At 43.8% G+C, this 14,060-nt stretch overlaps 1 protein-coding gene across 2 annotated transcripts in view; it reads right to left on the bottom strand.

The window, feature by feature from the left end:
• DNAH1 (dynein axonemal heavy chain 1) overlaps window positions 1-14,060 on the bottom strand; it is a 1,443,760-nt gene that overhangs the window by 277,474 nt on the left and 1,152,226 nt on the right. For both annotated transcript variants that reach the window (XM_078661462.1, XM_078661463.1), the window contains one exon: window positions 2,410-2,541. In XM_078661462.1, the coding sequence (XP_078517588.1) occupies window positions 2,410-2,541 (132 nt within the window). The remainder of the gene's footprint in view (window positions 1-2,409; window positions 2,542-14,060) is intronic.

The raw sequence follows: 14,060 nt of genomic DNA, 5'->3' as shown, positions 1-14,060 counted from the left end.
TTTTTGGGGCAGTACATTTCTTTAAAATTCTTGTGTAACATATCCAATGGTAACTATCAAGCGAGCCCCTCAGGCTAGATGTATATTGTAGAAGATAGTTGGTATGAATACTTTTCATTACTCTATTCCAGTGGCGGCCTGTACTTTTAGGGAAGGCAGCAGTCCCTCACTTGTCACAGAGTGGGATGAGGTCAGTGAGACTGCTGACCCCACCCCACTCTGTGACGAAGTGTCAGTGATTGACACTGAGCACTTCAGGGCTTATAACTGATCGCCCTGGTCCGAGACAATCAGAGGCTCTCCCTCTTGTCAAGAGGGGGAGGGCCTTGAGGTGCTTTGCCAGGCTAAAGATGTCACGCCCGTAGAAGCCGTGAATTCTTCATCCCAGCAAAGGTCAGCTCAGGCAGCCAGGAGCCTGCACACTAAGCGCATGTCTAGCTCCTGGCTGCCTAACCTGAAAATAAAGAGTGCCCGTCAGGCTGACTTTTGCTCAGGCTGACAGACGTTCTTTATAGTGGCCTGTAAATATTGTTTGTATCTCAGACCGCGATTTACTACCGGACTGTCCTGCCTTTTCCTTTCCCATCTTGTACAGCAATTGACAACCTGGTACAGACTTGCAGATATTTGGAACCTCATTGATGTCCGCACCTTACATGGCCCGTGCCAAGACGAACCTTACACACCCTCCCTGAGAATATTTTTGAATACAGAATTTGATTATGCATCATTCACACCAGTGGAGCTACTCCCTGTTTCTACTCCCCCTGCCTTGAGAAAGCCCTAAGTCCACCACGTGTTGGCTGTCTTTTCTATCTAGTGTGGTTCTGACATTAGAATTCCATTGAAATTAAAAAATAAAAGAATATGTTGCACTAATCTGGGACTACAGACTCCTTGAATACATTTGTACTCTAAAACACTGCGTTATACATCAACTCTGCACTGGCCTTCTCCTTGCTCTTCCTGTGTTTAGCCCTCCACAACAGCATGGACCAATGTCTACCATTCCACACACTGCTACCATTTTAGGAACTGCTTTAGGAACTACTTTTTTCCTTGCTTAAGAGCACTGCACACAAGCGCTCATGTTTTCACTCACTCCGAGCTACGTTTCTGGAAACAGGCCTTTAAATCTTGTTCTTATCTCATCACATTTACTGTGCATTCAAAGACTGAGGCCAAATGTCAGAAGCTATTTTCCGGGGGCACCTGTTTACTTTTTTCCCTCGGACTTCAAAGTGAGAGTTTTTTTTTTAATTAATGTACTTCCTATTGTCGGTGAGTGTTCAGATCCAGACTCACAAACACTTCTGAAAGCCACCATTTCCTATGCTAGCAAGTTGGCTTGTCTCGCCCAGTGTTAATTTGTGTTTCTTTTGTGCTGTTTACATGCTTCAGTTATATATTTGTGTCGTTTATTGCTGTAAGAAGCAGGATTCATGTTAAGTTGAATGGTGTACATAAGCCTCATCACTTTCAAAGAATTTTGAAATAGTTACCTGATGCAAAATTTGCATAGGAGAAGTTCGCAGTTTTACAATTGTTCTGTTGCTGGGATTGTGGTGCGGATGCCTTGATGTGGCTAAGACGGGTATGCTTGAAGGTACATTAGAAAACCTTTTGCTTACCGGTTAAAGCGCCTCGGTATGCCTCCTGCTGCTGCCACGACTCTGCAGTTCTAACTCGCTATTTATAATCCCCCATGCCCTCTAGAAGGTACTGATATCCTTTCCTCTTTATCTGGCACTGAACTTCCTTATTGGTCATTCATGATTTTAACTTATGCCAATGGTTATTTAACGTTTTCAATTTCTAATTTTTCCACCGCTTCTTTCCATCTTTCCATTTTTCCTGAAGTTTGTTATCGTTCTCTCACTCTTGCTTTATCTGGTAAAATCCCTTAGCTGGTTTGGAGGCCTACTGCTAGGGAGATGTGTGTAATGTGCTGCTCGTAGTTTAAACACTTGATTTGTTAACTCAACATTTTTATTTTTATATACAACTCATTGGATACTTCAAAGGTACAGTTAGTCAATGTTTCCATGCATGCCCCCATTCAGAGATATGACTGCATTTTACTACTTTTAGTTGTCCTTTTATTTATTTCTGCTCTGATCCAGTGTCAAAGTTCTGGTAGTTATCTTTTTGTATTTTTTGCAACTATCTTTGGAGTCAGTTAAACATTTCACTTGATGAGTTGGAAGTTATATGAGCTATAATATATTTTTACACCCTCTGGCATCCTTTTTAAGGCCATACAGGTATTATATACTTTTGTAGCATACCAAAAACGTACTTACACACTTAAATTGTCTGCTCTTGGCTAAAAGACATTTATATTAGACAAAGCCAATCTCTTACACCTATTGGCTTTGCAAATGCTTGTTGTCCAATGAAACTCCTTACCGTGAAGGGACCCAGGTAGGCAACAAATCCTGCAGAGAGCAGCACATCCCCCGCAATATTGTTGATCATGAACTCCAGGCTGTGCACCGTCTCCTGCCAGCGAACCTTCTCATCAGCCAACCCATTGATCAACTTCATGTTGAGTAGGGAAAAAAGGAAAGACAATGTTGATGGTAAAACTGTGTTCAGAGTCCAAACACAATAAAGCACCACTAGAAGCAGATAGCCCCATAGGGATAAGGAGAAATAAAAACTGACATACCAGAGAGAAGAGACAAATGAGCAATAGGAATACAAAATAATACAAACAGAACCACACACATACATGTTACCAGACAGGCTAGACAAAAACATGTTGCATGACTCATAATAAGGCTGAAAGGCAGACACATGAACATAGTAATTAAGACATATCTGCAGCAAGGATGGCAGATAGATGAATGAAGAAGAAATGGGCCACTACAAAAAAAACAAGAACATAAAATTAAAGGAAGAATTGGCTATGCAAATCAAAAACAGGCAAAATTGTAAAAGGATGCATGAACAGTACAAAAACGGACACGAAAATGCATGAGAGTTGAATGTGCCAAACAGAGACATTAACCCAGTCGAACATACATCAAATTACTCTCTGCACAGAGACAGAGAAGAAGAATAAGAAACATGTAATGAAGTGGGGTGATGCAAAGACAGGCACAAATTCCGATTGGAAAAAAAAAATTGAACAACAAACATAGATTCGTCATCCAATAACAAAAGTATTCTTTTTCCAACAGGGGTTATTTCTCATGCTCCTGACCTCATAAAAAGGTTCATGTACAGGAATCTTTGGTCGAAGGACTTTATGATTTTTACAACTTGTTTATATTAAGGAACATCTGAAAACTCATACTGGAGGTTTTCCGTAGACAAGGAGCCACTCTCCAGGAGGGCAAGCACTCAAGTCTGGATCTTCCAGTTTGAATTAGAGGTGTTATTTGGCTTCATGGTACAGCCTCCCCTCCAGAATAGCAGTGCTGTGCCTCCTTCTAGTGTGGTTCCCACTGGGCTTGAGCCCAGGATGTATCTTTTTGATGTGGTGAACTGGAGTCCCTCACTACAAGACAGGTGGGGACCCCCTTTTTCTGCCTAAGGTATGAGCTGGGGATGGGCTTCCCAAAATAATCCCATCTGGGCTTGGGTATAGTGGGGTCTTGCCGTCTGTTCAGTCTTGTCCTTAGATCAGCTATGGTGTGTCCCACTCCTCCTGCTAGGTTTGCTGCGGGCTGCGAGGTACTGTTCCAGTGCTTAGCCCGCCCTTCTCCGACTCCCATATGTTGCTGTGAGTGTCTGTCACTGCACATGGGTTCTTCAACTCCCTCCCCCTTCAACTAATTAGAGGAGCTGGGTGTGAACATTTGATTCTGTGTGCTCCTTGCAGGTTTGGGGCCATGTTGCATCTGTCTGATGGGTGCCAATGGAGTCTTGCCTACGTAGGAGGTCTGCTGACCTTTTTTTCTTCATTAGATCCAGGCTGGGTTTGGGCTGCCCACTCTAATCCACCTTGGGCTTGGGGCTTTTGGGCTGTAGCCTGCATCATTGCATTTTGTTGGCTATTGTATGTCCCAGGTCCCTACTTGGCTTTTTGGGGTGCCTATTAGTACTCCTATGCTATTTAGCTAGCCCTTCATGCCCCGTAATGTGCCTGTAGGGTAGTGTTTCATTCACTCTGCTTGGCACTGCTGTGGGCATCTATGTTGGCTCTGGATCCCCCTTCCAGGATGGGGGATGTCAGACTACTGGTCCTTCTCTACATGCTCCCTCCTGGGCTTGAGGGTAGGATGCTACTTCCCTGGCTGCAACAACGGGGCCCCATAACTGCTGGTAAGTTGAGAGTCCTCCTTTGTGCTATGGTGTGTGCTAGCCTTGCGGTTACTTCGTGCAACCTGATGAGCTTGGGGCTTGTGAAATGTGTTCACTGTCTCCCTGTCTTGTGGCATTGTGTATCTTGCCGCTGGTCTTGTTGACTGTGTGGTCCTGGTTTCGATGTTTGGCTTCGCTATCAGTGATTCACCCCTGGACTTGGGGCTAAAGTTTACCTGCTAAGTGTGGGATGCAGCAGCCTCCTTCACATGTGTGTCCCCTGATTTGTTGCTGGGGTGTTAGTTGGTCTTATACTTACTCCTATGATGTGTGCTGGGCTTGGGGTTTACGATCCCTGTCTCGTGCCAGTATCTATGCCCCTGCCTCCTTTCTGGGCTTATTGAATGCTAGGTGCTGCTGGTTCTGCTGCTGACATGTCCTTCCCTTTCTCCCTGAGGGGTAAGGGGCACTTAGTCTATTCTGCTCCTCAGTTAGGGGAGGGGCATGATAGACTTGGTCTTTCATATGTTCTCCAACTGGGTTTAGGGCTCATGGGACAAAAGCCCTCGCTCAGACTCTATCAGCACCCTTTGTCTAACACCTTATTTTTTATCTATAGGGTTCAGAATTTATCATAGGACTGTCAGTTGTCCCTGGCAGTAATGGTCTTGCCTATGAAGTGCACATTGCTAGCTTATGTATTGTGTGGGGGCATGGCACTTTGTCTTTCTGTTTCCTGTCTGCCCATCCCTTTAACTGGTGTAAAGGTTACAAGTGGGCTTATCCAGGCACCATGTTTTTTGTGTTTGGCTTGTTTTGGACACCCTCTATGGGTTCTACACGTCTACTCTTTACCTTCCATTGGCCTTCGGGATGATGATTGTGAATAGTGTTCTCTTCTCTGTGTGAGGTTACTCTTTAAAATTCAGGTTTTTTAGCCCTTCTATTTTAGGTCTTGATTACAGATAGCTTTCCTGTCCATTGACAGACCTATTATTTCGAATACAAAGCCCTTTTCTTATGAGTGGATGGCTTTGTTGTTTATCTCAGGTCTCTGTACTTGATTAAATGGCTTTTCTCCTTATTCTTGTGTTTGACCGCCTATGAGTATTTACCTCTCACTGGGATGTGATTAGATGAGTTGTATCCTTCCGCTGCTGCATCACGTTGCATGAATGTAGGAAAGTAGGATCTGCTTTCATGGTGACCCCCACTTTTTGCCTGGTGTCAGTGTGTTTGACTGTAGTCTGCTGAGATCCTGCTAATCAGGACCCCAGCATCTGTGCTCTCTCTCTCAAAATGGCTTTGATAAGTACTTTTGTACCTCTACAATTGGCTACCAGTGTACCCTGGAGTACCTATGCCCTAGTATATGGTACTAAGGTACCCAGGGCATAGATACTCCAGGTGAAGTAGCGGTCGGTGATGGGAGTGCTGCCGGGCAGTGATGTGGGGCGGGGGAGGGGTAGTAAACTACGGAATACGGCCAAATACAGGTAAGTAAACATAAAAATAAATAAAACGAATGTTGTTGTGCGAACTACATTGCATTTGGCGATGCAGTGCGCGCAACAACATTTGTTTTATTTATCATTAAGTTTACTTACCTGTATTTGGCCGTATTCGGTAGTTTACTACCCCCCACACTGCCCCTCCCCCGTCCCACGTCACCGCCTGGCAGCACACCCATCACCGACCGCTACTATCTAGGTGGCTCCCATGGGCTGCAGGTTGTATTGTGCCACCCATGGGAGACCACTTCAACTCTGATTACAGGCCTGCCATTGCAGCCTGTGTGAGATGGAGCTTGCACCTCTCATGACAGATATAAATGTCCTTATATCTGAGGCCACTACACTTAAAACCTATGAGTCACCCTTATGGGAAGCCCTTCAGTCCTTACAGAAGGTTATAAGGGTGAGGATGCCCCTACACGAGCATGACACCCCTACAAACCTCCAGAGTTGATTCTCCAGGCTTTGTAAGTGCAGTCAGACGTTTTAAGACATTTCGTGGATATCAACCAATTTACGAGATGTCTAACTACAGGCTGCATTAAACCTGATCAGGTTTGGTATAAAACATGTTGGAATCATACCCCAACACTGATTCCGATGTTGGAGGTATGATCCCATGTCCTGGTGGGTCCCTTAGAGGAACCCCCTGTACTCCCGGTTACAGCTTCCAGCACCACCAGACTGCACTGAAGGGCACATTTGGTGCCCTTCTTGCATACTCCGGTTTGAGCCAGTTCAGAAACCCTTGGTTCCTGCTCTGGTGCAAGACTGGACAAAGGATAGTAGAGTATCCTGCCCTCTATCCCGTCCATCCTCTCGGAGAGAACCCAGAGTCGTTCCAACCCTTTCCTTGGGTATTTAAAGGATCCCCGTGTGTGGTTCCTCAGATTTGTCGTGGAACAAGACTCACCTCTGAAGCGAAGGCACTCTTAGACCGTCTGGACACTTGTACTTCGTCTGGAACAGAGACTGCATCAAGGAAGACTCCTACTGCTCCTGGTCTCACTGTTCTGCAAGTATTCTAACTCATCTGTGTTTGTTCTTCACTCAGTTTCTCCAGAAGACCTGTGAGCATCAAGGACATCCAAAGAAATCTCCCTTGGAGTAAAGGATTCACACCCCTGCATCTGCAGGCACTGCAACAAAGCTGACCGGTCTGTTGCTTTTGTCGTCCTTACCGAGGTTCGGCAACACAGGTGGTGGTTCTGTGGCTCTCAAGAGGCCTGACCTGTCTTCACTGGAATTTGGAGGACACTATACCTCATCAGAGCAGCTGGGACAAAACCCCTGTGCACTGCATCGACTTGCTGTTGCCAAGGCTTGTCAGCTCTGCACTCCAGAGATCTTCGGGCTACACGAGCTCCAGCCTCCAGCACCTCATCCTTCGAAGATCAGCATCCTCCTCACTGCAGCCCTTGCACCGTGAGCCTCCATCTTTGGTGAGCTGCCTGAGGTCTTCTTGCAACTCCTGTGCCTTGCGGCTGGGGTTCTCTAGAGGGTCTTCTGCATTGGTGGGCTCCCCTGCTTGCTCATGGCCTTCTCGGACTATCCTGCACTTGGTGCGTCCCTTGGACCTTGCTGGACCCAACAATTGCATCTTTTCATCTTCCACGCCTGTTGTGGCTACCAAGGCTTGTTGGTTCTCCCGTCGGACACTGACCACCTAAACACCGACATCCGACGTACACAGCTCATGCATGGCTCCTGGTCTTCCTCAGCATCTCTAGGTCTTCCTCAGCATTACCTGGTCCCCAGAGCTACAGCAACAAGGTCCTCGCAACTCTCCTGAACCCCCTGCAAAGGGTAGACATTGTGCTTCCGTAACACATGATCAACTCAGAGTGGCATGGATTCTGTCCCATTTGCATGCAGATTCTCTTCTTCAAGAATCCACCCTTGGATTACACCGGTCTTCTTCAGAGAATTCTCTAGAGGCCTTTCTTCCCAAGTCTTCCATTGTAATCTACAGGTGGTTCCGACGTCATTTCCCTGGTGCGGGTAACTTAGGTCCTGGGGCATCCATGGTGGGCTGGCTCTCCAACCTTGCGTACTCCAAAGGGTTTCTTCAGAGTCCTCTGGGAAGGGTCCTTATTCATTAAAACTGCAAATGCGACTTCTCCATAGACTTCCATTCCATTCCACTCTGCACACAGCTACGTGGGGTTCCTGGGTACTTACCTTGGGTAGTTCCTGGTTCTCCCAGCTCCTCTGAGTCCTTTGGTCCGAGTCCCGTTCTTCTTTGCAGTTCACATTCCACTTCTTTAGTATATGGTTTGGTCTTGCCATGGACACCAGTGTATATTTGTGCTACTTATGTAATTTCTGTGAAGTATTTTCATGTGTACTCTTGATATCTCTGGCTAGGAAATATATAACCAATGTGTTAGTGATTGTGTTGTGTAATAAATAGACTTATTTTTAGAAACACTGTGTGGTTCCTTTTCATCTAATTTACACTATTGAATAACTATGGTAAAACAAGTTGCGTTACACTCCTTCAAGAGAGGCCACTTTGAGAGCCTATGATTATCAAAGACAACTAAAATCACCATAAGGGTTGCCTGGATTAGTGCAAGGTGCATCACTCTTTTAAATGTGCACCATATACTAAGCCAGCCTCCTACAGTGAAAGACTATTTCAAATGTTGTCCACTTTGTTTCAGTAGCTGTGCTGTCCTAACCCATTCCTCCATAGCAGGCATTTGTAGTGGGTAGAAGGTAAGCCTGATTCCACAGGCCCTGTGAACAGTGTCACTCACATTGCCTCATCCAGCTGCACGCTTTTCTCTTGAAACACCACAATGTCCCACCTCTTCATGAACTGATCCACAAAGGTTGGCCGCAGTGCACAGCAATAATTAGTCTCTCTTCATTTTCTCAATATTTATGAAATAAGCTTAACAGCGCATGGAACCTCAGTGCAACAAGAACATTGCTAGGCTCTGTGGGTTGACTCAGAAAGCAACACCCTGGCAGTGTCAAGCCTTTTTACATAATTATCTGGCAACGCAGCCCGCAGTGCTTTGTCTTTTGGTGTCAACAACATTTAATTCTCTTCAGAAAGTACAGAGAGCTCTACTAATTATATAACACAATGAGCAACAGACATGCAGTCCTTCATCTTTCCTGCAAATCTGGCTCTTTTGATGCTTGTTCGGATGCTAAATACATCATTGTCCAGGCGGATCCCGAATGGTGTTAACATGGAAATGGATGACAGAGGATCTCGCACCAGGAGCATCACACGAACCACCAGAGCAGCATAAATTGGCTTTTCCATGATGGTTAGAGAGTGGCCAGCTGACCCCATTTACAGGCTTGCAGCATCAGCAACACAACACCTCAGAACTTAACATTAGCATTAGTTAACCCTCACTGGTCGGCTGTCTAGTTCGTACTGTAGTGTAGCTCCTATTTTCCCAATAGGCTCTGCGCATTGGAATAGTACCTACAGCAGTAAAGGCCTAGGCCAGACGTTAACTAGGTCTACTACTGTCGATACTAGACTTAATTTTTGGGTTTGCCAGCTAAGCTCAGAGTTCGCTAGAAACTTTCTCGAATGTTCAAGGAAGGATTAACTCCCCTGATTAGACAAGAAGGGATTTAGTTTCTGACAACCATAGAACATGACAACTTTGCTCTCCCCTAATCAAGAGTCAATCTCGAGAGTCGTGTGAGCACAAGGCAATTATTTTACTCAGTCAGTACGTGCATTCTTAGTCTCATCAGAATGTAGAGAAAAGGAAGAGACGGGCGTGTTCAATAAAAGATGTTATTTATTGATCAGTCTCTTTTCTCGTACAAGAGAAATGGATCGATATTATTGCAATACTTATAGTTAAGTAAAGTGCATACATTAGAAGCAATAGTATAAAATAATACTGTAAAAACATTGATATGGTTTCTGAGCCATATGATGTTTAAAATGATTAAAATATATTTACATACACATATACATTTTGACTAAACGTACTCAACTGGTGTTTCTAAATACGCCTACCCCGTGTACCTGACCTAAGTCTAATGCGTGGGCGGGAATAGAAAGTTACAGTTTAAGTTAAGTTTGTTTTTGCCAAGTGAATAACTAAAGAATTCTCTAGGAGGGGTTATTCAGTTCTGTACCTGGAATTTAGGATGAATGAGGAATGGTATCTCTTTCTCTGCTCTCGATATTCCAGGCTGCCTGCGAGGGCTGCCCAGAAGCGCCGGTGCTGGGTCTCTCGGCTTGAGATAGCAGCGCGTCTCTCAGCGCGTCAGGAAGGCGGGGCTGCTGCCTGCGGGGTCTGCTTCTGCTCTCGGCTTCGGCAAGTATGGCTGCTCCGTCTTGTCACCACGCGTGTGTTTGCATAGGGCAAGGTCGGCAATATTTATACCTTAAAGGTGCCGAGATTGACGTAAGGATGGACATAGGTACGTCAATAAAGATGTCATACGACTTGCTCGTTAGCACATTCTTTACTAAAGTTCTCTGTGAAATCAAAACAATGGCCGCACGGATTATCCAGGTTGTCATAGGTTTGATTTGTTATGAGAACGTCGTATGCCTTATCAGGGGCTGGAGGAATGTCGCTTGTCTAATTAGATCTCAAGCGTTATGACCTAATCAGATAACACGTTCCTGTGCCGTAGTGTGACTGCGTCAGATAACGGTATCTGCATCATGGGGGTTTTCTTGCCTCATGGGCTGACTGTTAGTTAACTAGCTAGTAAGTTTAACCAGAATAGGGTCAGGAATAGGGGGATCGAATCAGAACCTATAGAAATACACGACACCCACTCCACGCTAACTATGGTCATATCTACTAATCTATGCATAGTATAACATAGTACAACATACTATAGAGTATAGTGTATACCTTACCACCCCAAAATACATAAATGCATTTCGAAATTTTCAAATATACTGAAAAATTGCAGTCATATATATTGTATGCACTTAAGCTATGAATTAAATGCAAAAGTAAACACGCATTGTTATGCATTATTGCTTGTTGGTATATGAGAAATACACATGAAATGGCTCTTAATATGGCTATACAGAAAAAAAGTCGAAACCATTTCATCACATAAAATCTATTGCGAACATACCAGCGGGCAGCTAAAGTCTATAAAGTCTATAAAGTATCTAAAATAGAAATCTTAGTTCTCTAGGAATAGTCTCTTACTTTAAGCAGAAAATCAGTGTCCCGGGAAAAAATATATAGAAAAATATTTTAGGGGCTTGCTGAAAAAAGTTGCTGTCCGTGAACTGGATTGTAATTGTTCATGTGACTTTATTTTTAAAGTTGAAGGCCGAATTCAGGGAACGCCGTGTGCGAGTTTACTCAAAAGTCTCTATTTCTGTTCCGGAGAGAACATCATATCATTCAGGCTTTCGAAAAAACTGTCAACAGCTTCATGGGAAAGTTCCTCTAAGTCGGAAATAGGGGTAACCATGCATTCATGCGCATGATTGTCTCCATTGACATTCTGATTTGCATTGCTGACAGAAGGTCGTACCTGTTCGATGCTGCTTTCATCTTGAACTTCACTACTCTTCAATCGCAGTGGTGAAGATTCCAGGAATGCCGTCATCAGAATTGGCAGCCTTTGAGGGCAGCACAGTGCGTGAACCTTGGTAGGAACCAACAGTGTATCTGCATCCACCGGCGCATCCGATTGTAGCGTCAGACAGGTGTCTAACACGCATTCTTCTCCGCATAGCAGACACCTTAGTACAGGTAAAACACACCTTTGCCACATTGGTCGAAATGATAGAAACCAAGTCATGTTTAGGTCTCTAAGCCGGGATAGTCCCAGGATTTTTGATATCCGGTCCCGGTATCCAATGGCTAGGATCGTATCTTCCATTGTCGCGAGAGTTTGATCTGTGACATGGGTTGCCATAACGAAAAATAAGGACTAGGAATAGGATTCCTGCAATTAGTCCCAGGATCAAGGGAAGTCCGCCAAAAATCGAATGGACGAAATCTGGAAAAATACCCAGTATGGCTTTGAATGGTGTTAATGCCATCGAAAATACTGTCTTAAATACCTTTGAGACCCCAGTGGTATCAGAAATATTTAAGATTTCGCTCAGGATTTCCGCGAAATGTACGGGGGAATTAGTTGATAATAATGTATGTATCTCTGCAGTCGTCCTTGCGACTTGTAGATCATACGTTTCTTTAGATGACGTGAGCCTTGTAGGCGTCTGAAGAAGCACTGTTTTCATTCTGCTTAAAGTGTCTATTCGAATAGAAGTAATTTTCAAACCGGGCCATGCCCTTGCCTCCCTGTCTGGAAAGGAGCTGGGAAACAAAGAACGTCCACAGCACTTGACCTTCGCCGTCGTAGTGACGAGATAAGGAGTCCCGGGCATAAGACTACAGCATCTGCGGTCTACAATAAGAATGTAACTCCCATTATAGAGTCTTTGAAAGAATGGTTCTATTTCAGTTGCAGGTGCGCCTTGCTGGTGACATGAAAGGTTGTATGAATTCCCTTCACAGGCTCCGTGCAAACTAATACCGTTACACAGAAGCGTGCCGCTTAGTGACATAGCACAATTGTTGCCACTAAGAAACACTTTCTGTCCTTTGTTACTGACACATGCATGTGAATAGGGCAGGTTCCATGTTGTTTTAAGGTACCCCTTTCCCAATTTCTCGTACATGCCAGCCTGTATATATTTTTGGCAGTATTGAAACCTGAAGGTTGAGATTGGAATATTTATGATTCCGTGGATTATCCATTCACTGACAGGTCGTTCTGACATTGTCAACGGTAATCTTTCTAGTTTTTCAATGATACGGTCAATTTCCCGTATTCTCTCTGCTGTCTCAATTTGAGTAACCTTCCAGGCCTCATTGTATGCTGCATATACAGAGGCTGCTATGAAACGCTTTTGACGCTGTTTGCGTGGTCCCATTATGAAATCACGCAAGTCAGCACCATCAGTAAGTAAAGTTAGGTGTTGCTTAATTTCAGGCAGTGTGGAAGTTTGTAGCCATTGAAGGCATAATTTGCCCACACTGTAGGTTGTTATTATCCCTGGGTGATGTCTTTGAGGATATCTAGGGTCTGGCCTGGTCATTTTGAAACCCTGTGTTTTATTCAGGAATCTATCTTGACAGTTATTTGTATCTGTGGGCCAGATCAACCATTGTTTCCAATCAGGATGTGTTCAGTTTTGGTTAAGTATATGGTTTATGTCTATTTCTTCATCTGTTTCAGAGTTATTGCTAAACATTATTGGCTTTGGAATAGACAGGTTATTTAAATCTTTGATTTTGGCTAAGCCAAGACAGGTGGTTTGTTGAACGGTGTCATTTAAAAATATCATTTGTTCTGGGATCATGCAGGCTCTAAACAAAGCTTCTATACCCTGTACTTGCCATTCTTTTGTACCCCAAACACTTTTCAAATCAACATGTTTGTCCCAATAATCAAATCCAAAAGTATTCATTTTTTCAAAGAAAGAATCTGAATATATCAATTTTGTGTTGGTTATCATGGTTTTCATCCCTGTCTTGTTTGACAATTTGTAATAAAATGTTTCAGCATTAGTTATGTTAAAACCTGAAAAATATGAATATTTGCCATACACGGTTCTAGAGCTCCCTTTTGGAGGTGTAGCACAATGTTCCCATTGATTAAAATTTAAAACATTTCTAGGTTGTGCAGATTTATGCAAGAAATGGTTACCATAATGGTTATAGCAGTACATGCTGTCATAATTTGTAGAACCCTGCAAATAATCATGTTTTGTAAATTTAGCAGACATTACTAAGTCAGACATCATATTGTTTATACTTTCAAAGTCCCAATCATCAGCAAATGAGTTTGGTTTTGCAAAGTCACTCAAGGAGATCTTGATTTGGTGTGGATATTTCAGGATCTCGACCGGACCATAAATTTCATAGTCAGTGTTGTCCCAGGCTACCCCACCAGATATTGGAATTGCTGTGAAGTTGGCTGAAGAAAGTTCTGAAGAAAGTTCTCTTTTCTCGACGTGTGAAGATGTGTGTGGTTTGAGGACCAAGTTGATGTTCTGACTTGCTGTGTCCATTTTAGCATATTTTCCCTCAATGAAGCGTCCCAAGGTAAATACCATGGTGAGCCAAAGTATGAGGATAAATGCACCAAAACCCACCCAAAATTCAATCCATGGAGAAACTAGATATGTTTCTTTCAGTTGTTTCAAAAGTTCCTTAGCTTTGTCTTTAAAGGATTTTGATGATGGCTGTGTCTTTTGTTCGCTGAAGCCTTCAGAGGAATCATCGAAGTTGATGAAGTAACCGGATGCAGTTC

Source organism: Lissotriton helveticus, chromosome 9 (assembly GCF_964261635.1).
Source record: "Lissotriton helveticus chromosome 9, aLisHel1.1, whole genome shotgun sequence".
Lineage (NCBI taxonomy): Eukaryota > Metazoa > Chordata > Amphibia > Caudata > Salamandridae > Lissotriton > Lissotriton helveticus.
The sequence above is the reverse complement of the archived record's forward strand: the minus strand, read 5'-3'. Positions and strand labels throughout refer to the sequence as shown.